Source organism: Pollicipes pollicipes, unplaced genomic scaffold (genome assembly GCF_011947565.3).
Source record: "Pollicipes pollicipes isolate AB1234 unplaced genomic scaffold, Ppol_2.1 Scaffold_1600;HRSCAF=1878_pilon_pilon_pilon, whole genome shotgun sequence".
Classification (NCBI taxonomy): Eukaryota; Metazoa; Arthropoda; class Thecostraca; order Pollicipedomorpha; family Pollicipedidae; genus Pollicipes; species Pollicipes pollicipes.
In genome coordinates, this window is record NW_023595962.1 from 6,537,888 (window position 1) to 6,550,698 (window position 12,811).

The 12,811-nt window shown below is 58.2% G+C and overlaps 1 protein-coding gene across 1 annotated transcript; it reads left to right on the plus strand.

Annotated features, from left to right (window-relative positions):
• Nucleotides 1-2,114: 2,114 nt before the first annotated feature.
• Nucleotides 2,115-7,843, plus strand: LOC119093182 (inhibitor of nuclear factor kappa-B kinase subunit beta-like). The gene is made up of 8 exons (XM_037216100.1): nt 2,115-2,135; nt 2,407-2,541; nt 3,279-3,364; nt 3,836-3,990; nt 4,404-4,581; nt 5,271-5,423; nt 7,132-7,207; nt 7,751-7,843. Exons 1-8 carry the CDS (start codon nt 2,115-2,117, stop codon nt 7,841-7,843), a joined length of 897 nt encoding a protein of 298 aa, XP_037071995.1.
• Nucleotides 7,844-12,811: the final 4,968 nt, after the last annotated feature.

A 12,811-nucleotide genomic window follows, 5' to 3' on the forward strand; every position in this document is an offset into this window, starting at 1 on the left:
GATCGACCAGCAGACGACGATGCGGGACGTGCAGGTGGGAGGCGGTGGGGGAAAGCCTGCTAAAGGCTCGGAGAATGGGGAGGCGCTGGGGGGAAGCCTACTGAGTGACTGGGGAGTGGGGAGGCGCTGGGAGAGAGTGACTGGGATGGGGAGGCGCTGGGGAGAGAGTGACTGAGAGGGAGAGGCGCTGAGAGAGTGACTGGATGTGGAGGCGCTGGGAGAGAGTGACTGGGATGTGAGGCGCTGGGGAGAGAGTGACTGGGATGGGGAGGCGCTGGGGAGAGAGTGACTGGGATGTGGGAGGCGCTGGGGAGAGAGTGACTGGGGGGGGAGGCGCTGGGGAGAGAGTGACTGGGAGTGGGAGGCGCTGGGGAGAGAGTGACTGGGATTGGAGGCGCTGGGGGAGGTGACTGGATGGAGGCGCTGGGAGAGAGTGACTGGGATGTGGAGCGCTGGGGAGAGAGTGACTGGGATGGGGGGGGGGCGGGAGTGACTGGGAGGGGGAGGCGTGGGGGGGGTGGGGGGGGGGGGGGGGGGGGGTCCGGGACCGACTGTGTGTGTGGGAGTTGGCTGACTGGGTAGTCGTGGTGGAGAGGCGGAGTGGAAGGGGACGGCGGGAGGATGAGAGGCAGGGCGTTGCTGTTTGCACGGATTCTCATGTTTGTCGGGTATATCTGTGCTCTATATATGACTCATTGGACTTCGTTGTTGTCATGTGTTTGAATGCCAGCACGGATAACACAAAATGATCCCTTATCTTTTACCAGGCACCAGACTTAGATCCGTAATTAGGGTGCTACACTGCAACCTCTTGCAAAAACAAATGGGTGTGGTGGCCACAAACTCCCCATAATCTGCTAGGTGCATGCGTGAGTCATGCTAAATAGCGTGGACACCACGTGGGCCCTTGTTCTGCGTGATGCCCCTCCCCCTCCCCCTCCCCCTCCTGCTTTCCTCCCTCCAACCTGTGAATTCAGCAGCGCTGGCAGGCGGACTGGTCACAGCTCCTCAGCGGACCAAGCTCCTGGGATGTGCGAGGCACGGGGTTTGGTCGCACGCCAGCTGGGCATTACGGGCCGACTGTATGGTGTGCGTTGCTGGTGAGAAACCTCGTGGATTGGTCGGCGTGATGGGGGTTTGTGGACCGTACAATCTAGTGAGAAACCTCGTGGATTGGTCGGCGTGATGGGGGTTTGTGGACCGTACAATCTAGTGAGAAACCTCGTGGATTGGTCGGCGTGATGGGGGTTTGTGGACCGTACAATCTAGGTGGTGTACCTTGCAAGCCTTCTGGACTCAGTACCTGATCATATGTGGTGATGCACTGTAACGTCTTGCATATGTACGGGAGCACAAACAGTGGCCGTGAACCAACAAGGAGAGAAGCTGAGCATGAGAATGACGATTGGACCAGATGTCCCTGCCCCCTACATAGCCTGGGCCCTGGAGACCGGACCGTAACTCCAGGCTCAGATTGCTGGTCGTGATGACCTTGACCGCTTTATTGACCCAGACGGGGTCACGAATGCGGTCCCCGTGCGTGTTGACCCAGCTAACCACCATGCTGACGTGCGCGGCGTCCGCACATTCTGACCCTAATGACCGTGGCGGGGTCAACGTGGCGCCGTGCCAGCTGACCCCACTGACCCCTCCGCCCCCCCCCCCCCCCTCCACGGCAGGCATTTGTAAAGCTCAGCACAGGCCTCGAGCCGACCCGCCAAGACCTGCGCCTGCCCAGGGGTGACCGACCCGGCACCAGCCCGCCCAGTCGGCGCTCCAGTGCTGGGCGCCCGCAGGTCGGTGACCCCTGCCTGTCTTCTGCCGACAGCGGCAGACTCGCAGCGGGTGGCCCGAGTCGTGTGTGTGTACGGTGCGTGTCTGAACTGTCCGTAGCACGATGTGATGCTGTGGCGCGAAAAGATTGGCATGCTCACGTGGGAAGGAGGAGGGGGAGATGTGTTTAGTGCCCAGGCCGCTGGCTGCACTAGCTCGCACTGAGATCAAAGATCGGCATGCCCACGTGGGAAGGGAAGACGGGAGATGGGTTCATTGTCTAGGCCGCTGGCTGCACTAGCTCGCACTGAGACCGAAGATTGGCATGCAGATCTTCCGCAATGAGTTATGTTCACGATATTGTATGTGTACCTTGAAGTCGTGAAACCATGTAGCACATGCTAGAGGTGCTAACCAATGGGGTTTCGAGGAAAGTTTTAAAAGTTGAAAATTCCTTCGTGATATTTTGGAAAGTTTGGAGCATTGGAAAATTCCTGCGACACTTTGCGGATTATAACCTTGAATGTTTTAGAACGTTTCGCTCAGTAGTCAATCGCGATGGCGGTTCCCTAAGTCAGCGCCTGAAAGTGCGTGAGCTCACTACGCCCCCCCCCCCCTCGGCCGTCCACACAGGAGGAGACCGAGTGGGTGCTGTACGTGTTCGACGCGGCCGGCGCAGAGGGCGGCGGCTCGGCCGACATTCAGCTGCCGCCACTGGTGCTCGAGATGCTGAAGGACACGGAGCACCGGCCGGCCTACTACCGACAGGTCAGGTCAAGGACACGGAGCACCGGCCGGCCTACTACCGACAGGTCAGGTCAAGGACACGGAACACCGGCCACCGACAGGTCAGGTCAAGGACACGGAACACCGGCCACCGACAGGTCAGGTCAAGGACACGGAACACCGGCCCGCCTACTACCGACAGGTCAGGTCAAGGACACGGAACACTGGCGCACCCGCCACCGACAGGTCAGGTCAGGGACACGGAACACATTGGCCCACCGGCCACCGACAGGTCAGGTCAAGGACAAGGAGCACCGGCCCGCCTTCTGCGCGACAGGTCAGGTCTTGGACACGGAACACCGGCCCGCCGGTTACCAACAGGTCAGGTCAGGTCAGAGACACAAAACACGGTCCGCCTGCTACCTGCAGTTCAGGTCAGGTCAGAGACACGGATCACCGGCCTGCCTACTATCAGCACGTCAGGCCAGGGACACTGAACACTGGTCCACTCGCTACCGATAGGTCTGGTCCAACAGTTAGCCTCACACAGTTCACAAATATGGCTGAGTCATGTTTTGCTGGATATGTACGCATTGTCTTGCCACGTTAGCATATATCATCGCCACAAAATGCAGATTGCTGTGCTGGATTATACCGAAGCAGGCCTCATATCATTTATTTCCATGCCGTTGTCTTCAACTTGATTGTGCTCATTATGTTTCGCATCCCGGCCCCCTCGATCCGCGTTTGTAAGCTGAATCTCGCGTTGTGTCCGACAGAGGGCAGTGTACGGACAGGCGGTCTTCCTGATTCAGCAGCAGACCAGACTGCTGTCACTACTGCAGAAGGCGCAGCACGTCCACATGTAGGGAACCCGTGCCGTGTTCTCCCGTCTATGAAATGTGGCGTGTGATTAACACGCTGGCTGGTGTGCCGCAGATTGTAGAAGCCAGTGGCTGATTTTGACGGCAGCAGCTGGTGTATAGGAACTGGAAATGACGAACCTCCAATTATGCATTGTTTTTACCTGAGATGATGTGAGGTCAGCTTGATGGTCATCAGACCATATGTCACGACAGGTCAGAGACGACTTAGATGATAGATGATGACCTAGACAACCTGTGTGACCTTCACCAATGCCTGACTCGACTGTCGCGCGGCAGGGTGGCGCTCGTGGCGCTGGCTCTCGTGGCGCCGGCCTACTGACCGGCTGACTCCGTGACACGACCTTTGAAGTGACCTCTGGGATTTTCAGGCTTCTGACCTGACCTCTAAGAGGATGTGCTGACCTCTGACAATGTGCTGACCTCTGATGGGATGGTCTGACCTCTGACAGGATGTCGCTGGCCGGCACCATGTCGCGGCTGACGCGGCTCAGCGAGCGCATGACCTGTGACCTGGCGCGGCTGCAGGCCTCCTCCGAGCTGTTCCACGCCTCGCTCGGGTGGGACGATGAGAACTACAGCCGGCAGGCGGCCGCCGGCGGCGTCAGTGAGTGCGTGGTGCTGGCAAGGGCTCGATTTCCGCCGCGGGAAATTGTCAGGAGCGCAGTTGCTGCTGCGGTGTGCTGACTGTGGTCGTAGTAGCGGTATGGACAGGCACTTATTTGACCGTTGCGCTGTTGTTAAGATGTAATTTGGAAGATGGTGCACTTCTTACCGTGTCCTCCATCGCGCATGGCCGTAGGTTTGTGCCCATTGTTTGTGTTATGTGCGTTTATGAGCTATGTGGAAGCTTTGAATACGCGAAATACATCAGATTAAAACTCTGGTGTTGCTAATTTACGAAACATGCCCGTAAGCTTGATGTCCCCGTCATCCAGTAAACATGAGCATTCGCGCCCTTCACCCGTGTCATCCCGGACGTGTCGCCATCTACCCCGACCGTCTGCACTTCTACTTCAGCATCGGCCCGCGTATACGGCACGTGGCGCCAAGCGGGTGAGCAAGTGCGGCGGCGCCACCACCAGAGCCACGAACTCGTGCAGCAGCTGACGGCGGCTGTGCGTGACGTCACGCGGCGCGGCACCGAGCTGCAGCGCGTGCCTGGCAACCGGCAGAAGCCCGATGGCTTCGGGCTCTTGTGAGTGTCATGGGCGGCGCTAGCGTCGCGCTGTCGTCCTGCGTTGTTTTGCGCAGCGATTGGTGTGCTGGTGTTGCAGTGCTGTCAGTTTGTCGATGTAGCAAACGTTTGCTCGAGGGCTCCGTGTAGCCATTGCCGCCTGGTATATTGAGGGTCGATTATCGTCAGTGAGAACTCTCAAGTCGACTCACTCCCAACTCCGAGCCCAACTCACTCAACCACTGTTGCCTTGGTATGCCAGACGCTGCGAGGCAGAGAAGTAGACGCGCCTTAAGCCGGCCACCACCCGCGGGTGCTCTATACTTTAGGAGGGGGGGGGACGCCTGGCCAGGTGGCGCGTGAGAGATTGTTCGGTGCACCTCGCAGCAGCCGCTGCTGGGGTGTGGCCTCTGTAGACCCCGGGCCTTGGCCGCCATGAACGCTCACGCACAATCGGAGGGCGGACTGCACTACCAGGCGATGCTGGCGGCCGGTTTAAACCGCGGTTTCACCGCGTCCTAGCAGTGGTCACGCCTACCCCTACTGCATGGGGAAAAGCACGGGTTTCGCGGGCCCGTCGTCAATACCGCACAGCTCTCACCAATCTCACAGCGCTGGCGGCGGGAAGACCAGGCCCACGGCGTACGCTCGCTCCAGCGCCACCCGCCGTTCGCAGCCAGGACTGACCCCTCCCCTCCCCTCTCCCCCAGCTATGAGAAGGCGTGCGAGGTGTACGAGGCCCACCGGCGCCGGCCCAAGGAGCAGCGCGGCCAGCGCACGAGCAACGCCGAAATGATCCGCATCGTCGCCAAGTTCATCCGGAACAGGAGCGAGCCGTTCGCCGAGCTGTACCGCGTGATCGGGTCAGTGGGTCACGGCACGGCACGGCACGGCACGTCCTGTCACGCACGTCCGCGTGTGGTGAATCTCGGGGTGCAGAGCCGCTTGCTGGAATGGTCGTTCGCTGGCTGACGGTGTGTGCTGAGTGTGTGTGAACTAGCGCCGTGTGACGAGAGTGTGCGTGAACTGGCGGTGTGTGACGAGAGTGTGCGTGAACTGGCGGTGTGTGACGAGAGTGTGTGTGAACTGGAGGTGTGTGACGAGAGTGTGCGTGAACTGGCGGTGTGTGACGAGAGTGTGCGTGAAATGGCGGTGTGCGACGAGAGTGTGCGTGAAATGGTGGTATGTGACGAGAGTGTGTGTGAACTGGCAGTGTGTGAAGAGTGTGTCCGTGAACTGGCGGTGTGTGGAGAGTGTGTCCGTGAACTGGCGGTGTGTGACGAGAGTGCATGTGAATCGGCCGCTACGGCATCGTCCGCTGTGTGTAACCCAACCGGTCCGTCGGCGCGTCGCCGAGTTATCGGATGTTATCGCCGAGTTATCGGATGTTCGGCGATACAGAGGACAAGCACGCCGGGAGCTGTACCGTGGTTTAGTCTCCCAGTTTACCCGAACGCGACTATAGCGCTGCTCGTGATCACCTCTGTTCGCATGGCTGTCCAGTGGTCCGTGTGACTGTCCAGTGGTCCGTGTGACTGTCCAGTGGTCCGTGTGACTGTCCAGTGGCTGTGACTGTCCAGTGGTCCGTGACTGTCCAGTGGCCGTGTGACGGTCGTCCAGTGGTCCGTGGCTGTCAGTGGTCCGTGTGACTGTCCAGTGGTCCGTGTGGCTGTCCAGTGGCCGTGTGACTGTTCAGTGGTCCGTGTGACTGTCCAGTGGTCCGTGTGACCGGTCCAGTGGCCGTGTGACTGTCCAGTGGTCCCGTGGCTGTCCAGTGGTCCGTGTGACTGTCCATGGGTGGCTGTCCAGTGTCCGTGTGACTGTCCAGTGGTCCGTGTGGCTGTCCAGCGTCCGTGTGACTGTCCAGTGGTCCGTGTGACTGTCCAGTGTCCGTGTGACTGTCCAGTGGCCCGTGTGGCTGTCCAGTGGTCCTGTGACTGTCCAGTGTCCGCGTGGCTGTCCAGTGATCCGTGTGACCGTGTGGCTGTCCATTGATCCGTGTGACCGTGTGGCTGTCCAGTGATCCGTGTGACCGTGTGGCTGTCCAGTGGTCCGTGTGACTGTCCAGTGGCCGTGTGGCTGTCCATTGATCCGTGTCGTCTGGTGGGCAGCCGACACGGCACCGGGGGCGGGCGGTCGCATGGCTGCCTCGTCGTTCTCGTCTGCCCTGGTCGGCACTGCAGGCGACAGCGCAAACTCGCGTGCGCGTGGTCTGGCTGGGTGGGCGTGCAGGAGACTCACACAGCCAGTGGCGGGATCACGGCAGTGATACATGGGCGGCGGCGGGAGCCTCGCAGATGCAGTGGGATCACGCTGTGATAACGCCGTGGTGGTCCAGTGATGGTGCCGTGATTATTCGGTGATGATGCTGTGATGGTTTGGTGGCGATGCCGTGATAATTTGATGGTGATCCGGTAATGATTTGGTGATGATCCGGTGATGATCCGATGATGGCATGGTGATAACGCCGTGACGATCCGTTGATGATCCTGGTGATCCGGTGATGTCGGTGACGATCCGGTGATGATGCCGGTGATGACTCGGTGATGCGAGCGTGCCTCGGCCGCGCAGGCGACAGCAGGCGATCCAGCGGGAGGTGGACGAGCTCTCGCGGCCGCTGTCAGAAGCCATCGATGGTGTGCACCGGGCCTGGACCTCATCTCGCGCTATCAGAAGCAGCGCCAGAGCGAGATCTGGAAGTTCATGGAGCTGTGGTGAGAGAACGGCCGCGAGTTGTCGCATGCATCCACGGGTGCGACCACGTCTCTGAGGTTGGGGACAAATCAGGGACGAATGGGGATGGCGGCGGCCCAACTGGAGACTGGGCGTGACATTCTGACTTGAAATGAACATTTTGAATGGGGAAAAGTAAGGATGTGCATTCGACCCGCAAAAATTGGAATACAAAATCTGCCTTCCCAAAACGCTGCGGCCACCCTTGCTTGATGATGGGTAGGGGTTGTTTGAACACGTGTATTGGGAACGGGGTCCGGAGAGCAGCGGTGCCAGAGCACTGGGCGCGCTGAGCGCTGTTGATTTCATTGAGGTCTGGCGATGCATTGGACGGTCCAGGTTGCTAAGCGTCGAAATCATCCCACGCCGTTTTTCTACGGCGGGGACGATGAAACGTTCGGCAGGGGGAAGCAGGCTCGAACCCTGGACCTTGCGTCTGTGATACGAGCTCTCCCAGCCGCGCGGCTGGCCGGGGCCCACCACGGACGCCCGTTTGATGGTGGTGGAGCTGGGCCAGCGTTCGAAGCGGCGCGTTAAAACGGTGAAGTGAAACCGGAAACTTGGATCTTCACAGTCCTGTCTCGAACTTCCAACGCGAAGCTCTTGACCCCTGTGCGGCCATGGTGTCGACGAAAGCACCGTCTTAGTCCACCCCGCGTGCATTGCCAAGCTGCGTCGCTGGAGTTGGCGTGTGTGGGCTGTCGTCTCTTCATGACATGTTATGCTAGCGTCTTAGCGGCCGTGTTAGGGGATGGCTTCTGGAGGCACATCCCAAGCCGTTTCGGGACGCGGCCCTGTATGTCTTCACGTATTTGTCGTGGAAACACGCAGGCACCTCGGCTGGTTACGATTTAGCACGACCTAGAGCCCTTCTTGAACGAAAACGCTCGCGCCACACGCGGGCGTATGCGTTAAGATTTATCGGCATGTAAGTTATTATTCAATTATGCGAGTATGTCGCGAGTGTGGCAGCAGGGGAGTTAATGCGTTCGGTCACTGCACGTGATAACTGGAGAGAAAACATATTACAATAGTAGACTTATTAGACTTCTTGTAATAATAAAGCCACCGCTCTGTTCGCAGCTTCACGCGAGCGCTGCCCTGCCGCCCAGTAACGCTAGCAGCGCGTCCGGCCGCACCGCCTCCACGGTCGTCTCAGACAGTGCGGAGGTCTCCGGTAGGTGGCGCCGGTGCGGCGACGCCGGCGGACTGGCCGCGGGGAGCGCGTGGCGGGGAGGGGTAAAAAGGAACGCTCGTCTGGTGTCGCCCGAGCGCCTGACTGGGATGTGTTTCGAGGACTGTCCTGCCTTGTGGGCGCGTAATGACCATCGCGGGGTCGGCGCACCCTAAAACTCCAATCATCATCCAAGCCCCTCGCGGTTTAAACGACGGCTTATTGCATGCTCAGTCAGAGCAGTTACAGACCGGCACGCAAGCCTCACGAGTAATGTGTAACCGTCACCTCTTAATGCTATTTGTGGTCGTTGCGAATTTGGTGGCTGTGTTGTGCACCAGTAGTTTTTTGTAGTTTCAGTAGTTTTTTAGTTTAAGGAGTCATTGGCTGACAGTGGCCTCGAAAATCCTCCACGAATTTTGCCAATATGTTAAGTAGCCCCGGCGCGTTCCCACAGATAAAGTGGCCTGTGGAATTATGTGGCAAAACGTTTTAAAGGCCCCAGACATCGTAGCAAGACATATGGTAGTTGCATTCAGTACACGACTTTTGAAGGTTGCACACGTTTGTTTGCACAAGCTGTTGCCTATTAACGGGACGCCTTAAGGTCAGCAGAATATTCTTTGTCAGGCCACGCCCCGGAAGCTCTGCCCGCTGCCGACGCAGAGGTAGTATCGCTGGCCAACCTGCTGGACTCCGCGACGCTAGAGACATCTGACGGCCGTCTCGGAGAACCTCAACCTACACGCAGAGTGAGGAGGGGCGCTGGTGGCAGATGGGTTTGGGTGGGCGTGGCTTCCCGCGTGGTAGCGAGATGTTGCGTTTTCTGTTTTGGTTGTGTGGTTTGGGCCAGCACCTGCGGACATTGCCAGGGGCCGTAATGTATTCGCGCGATTTTCTTAGCTTTGTCATTGTTAACCTTTTTAGGCACCGTTAGGGTGGTTTGCGATCCTTGCTGCGTTCTTTCACTGTTTGAGCCGTGGGAAAGAAACTCGAGTAGGCAATTATTTGTTTTATAATTGTCAACTTAATGGTGTCACTGTGCGGCATGGTGTAGTATGCATGGAATAGAGGTATGCTGGTTAGTGGTTGTGCACACTGGTAGATGTCCATGGTTGTATACATGCATTCAGCTGATCACATACATGTGAGCAGTGCCTATCACAGTCCCAACATGCTCCTTGTCACCTGCGTGTTGGGATACGGGGGTGAAGACGTATGGAATATCAGCCCTATGTATGGAGAAAGCTGACGTCAGGCTTGTGACAACCGCGTGCAAAATAAGGCGGTTCAAGACTGGTCTGCCCCTCCATCTCTTTGAAGACCCACTTGTGCTGGCCTCCTGTATCCAGACTGTCAATTTTGTTGGCTTCGTTGCCACCTGTCATTAGATTGTTGTCATTCTGTTGTGAAAATGCCTTGTTTCTTGTGGCTCCGGCTTCAGGCGCGTTTCTCATCGACAGGATCAGCCAGGTGCTGCAGTCCACTGAGCCAGCCCCGTCACCCTGACGCGACCCGATAGACTGGAACTTCCTTAAGTAGTCACTGGATGGCGCTGCCGTCGGTGCGCGTATCGTGGCACAGCGTCTGGAATGGTGCGCTCGTTCGTCCAATCAGCGAAGGATCTGAAACGGCTGCCACAACGCTTCTGCTCCGGACCAAAGACTGTACTCTTCGAAGCGGTGCCTTCTGCGTGGGGGTCCGGACCACGTGCCATAAGACGATAGTTTTTACATTGCTTTACGAATGTCAGGGCTCGTGAAAAGAAGCAATGGTGTGTGTTCGTGGGCTGGCGCGTTTGCATGTGCTGGGGCGCTGTCCGTCGGGATGCTCGTTGATTCCGGTTGGCGGTCGCCTTTTTGCCTTCCTGCGCGACTTATGCTGTATGTTAGACGGACTGTGACCCAAGATATCGTGCTTCAGTGCAAAATTCAGGACGCTTCTTTGCACGGGGCGGCTCCAAATTTCTAGACACCAGCGATCGCCGCTTCCTGAGGCGGCACCCCATGCGGGGCCCGCCCGATCAGGGGCGCTCACGGCCTGTTATCGCATGGGAGCTCTCGGCCAGTCCGTTGGCCTGCTTGTCTCAACTCACCTGTGCGCCCGCGTGCCGCGCTTGGCCCAACAGCCCCGGGAACGACGCTTGGCGGCGATCGGCCTCCGCGCGTTCACTGCGTTCACTGCGCTGTGAGCTTGAAACGCACGGTCCCGCTCGCTTTGCTCGCCGGTTGGGCCGCCCCGCACCGTGAAGTGCCGAGCGCGTGCGCGCAGCAAGCATGCTCGGTTGGCCTGAGCCCAAGTGGCTCCACCGCTGTTGCTGTCGGCTGGGCGGGCGCGCGGCTCGACGGCTCCACATGGTCCGGCGCCGGTCGTCGGAGGGAGCGCGGGGGCGGGCGCGGACCCGCGCGCGTGTCGACGCCCCGAGACCATGTGGTACCGGGGGTCCCGAGTCTGGTTGGTACCGGGAGTCCCGAGTCCACGTGGTACCGGGAGTCCGAGCACTCCTAGTACTGCATTCTCTTATGCACTCTCAATATGACTCAGAGCACTTTCAGTGGTGCTGGAGTCGTCAGGGATATGTGGTGCTGGAGTCGCCGGGGATGTGTGGTGGTCGGGTCGTTGGTGATGACACATTCCGCGCCGGATGGTGCCCGTTGTTGGCTGTGGGTGCTGCGACTTGGCCTGCTCCTCCGTCCGCCACCGCTCCCGCCATCGCCGTTGCCCCCGTCCCTGACCCCGCCGAGGCCCGCAAAGGCTTCCGCGCGGCGCTTGCGGCAATCTTCTAACGCGGCGCACCAGCCGAGATGGGCTAATGCGTGTCTGTCGTCGCTCACACGCCACCCGCCTTGTGCCGTCACGTCCAGCCACCAGCCGTGATGCTCTATGCAGTACTCTGTCGCTAACTGCGGTGGATTGACTCCGCAGCGTTTTCCTTTTGTCCCAGAAAACGACACGCTGGAAACGACGCTAACACTCTAGTCACGACGTGTGCCAAATTATGACGCCGCATGTCACGTGACTATGCCTATGCTGTGTTATGTACTGTAGACAAGCGCCTGGAAGACGGCTTTCCTCCGCGGGATTTGGCTTGCATAATCACCCGATGTCTTCATATGACAGGTGGCTGAACCGTCTTACCGCGGCGGGGGTGGTGCAGCCCTACATGCGGACCCCTATATCATATTTTTAGACTGGTTGTTCGCACAGTTGCCACCACTGGTTTTAAGTATCGTGTTTTTTCGTCCGCAATCAGTGTTGACTTGGCGAGTTAACGCATCGCTTTTATCATTGCTTAGCTGAGTTTTGACCCTTCTACTACGTACCTTTTTAATTGCTTGACGCGGCAAAGCACAAATTCGTCCCCCTCGCGATCTTGCCTGGGGAACTGCTAGAAGCTGAAGGCATGTGCTGGTATCCTCGCACCCCTCTTCAGCCGTAATCCCTGTGGGTTGAATTGTGATGGAGTTGTTATTGTCCATGGTAATCGAACGCGTTCACCAGGCTGTAACTGCTGGATGCCGATTTGTGACACATCTTAAGCCGCCCGGGTGTTATGCGGAAGTGCTTTCCGGCGTGACCTGCTGGTCGGGCGGGCGCTCCTGCGTCGCGCGTTGAAGCGCCGCGTCTCCGTGAATAAAATCCAAGTGCTTTGAGCTGTTCTGGAACTGGATCGTGATTCGAACGCACCGGCTTGTATTAAGCTGATTGAGCATTTTTTTTATTGGATGTACGCATGGTGGGGTTGAAGAACGCGAGCAATCCCAAAACGAGGAGCGGTGGGAATGTTGCTCGCTCTAGCCTGGACCGTCAGCTGTTGATTGTTGCTAGTTAACGCGCCCGGGTTGTTTCCGTGTTTGCGTTGTTGCATGCGCTACTGAAGCTGCTGTTACTCGAGGTGTGGGAAGGGCTTGGTCACGTCTGGGTGTACGGAGGGGGCTAAAAGGGTGTGCAACCACACTTCCCACCACCTTGCGAGATTAAAGGAAACAGGGGCATGCCCAAGTTCTTAAATTACCAAACCACTGATCATTGCAAGGCGACTGAAGTTCCGTACTCACGAAGAGAACGGGAGTCTCGGTGGAATGTGCGGCCGTGCGCGGACATGGTAATCGATATCGCATACAGGTCGAATCGTTACGGTCTGGGAGCCAAGGGAGCCAGGTGATGTCAGACATTGAAATTTGGCGTCCGTGATCGTTTTTTGTAGCATTATCATGATCCATTCGGTTCTGCAGCAATGTGGCCGTCTAAAGCGGCACATGAAGCGTGAATGATGCGCGCCGGTCAATTTGGTAGCTGCTGCTCGCCATACCTCGCCGCAGGTGCGCTGTTATTGTGCTTCAA

Excerpts from the sequence above, each read along its gene's own strand:
- LOC119093182 (XM_037216100.1), top strand. The coding sequence starts at position 2,115 with ATGAGTTATGTTCACGATATT. Across the intron at positions 2,136-2,406 it reads TGAGTTATGTTCACGATATT|GAGGAGACCGAGTGGGTGCT; the intron begins GTATGTGTACCT and ends CCGTCCACACAG. Across the intron at positions 3,365-3,835 it reads AAGGCGCAGCACGTCCACAT|GATGTCGCTGGCCGGCACCA; the intron begins GTAGGGAACCCG and ends GACCTCTGACAG.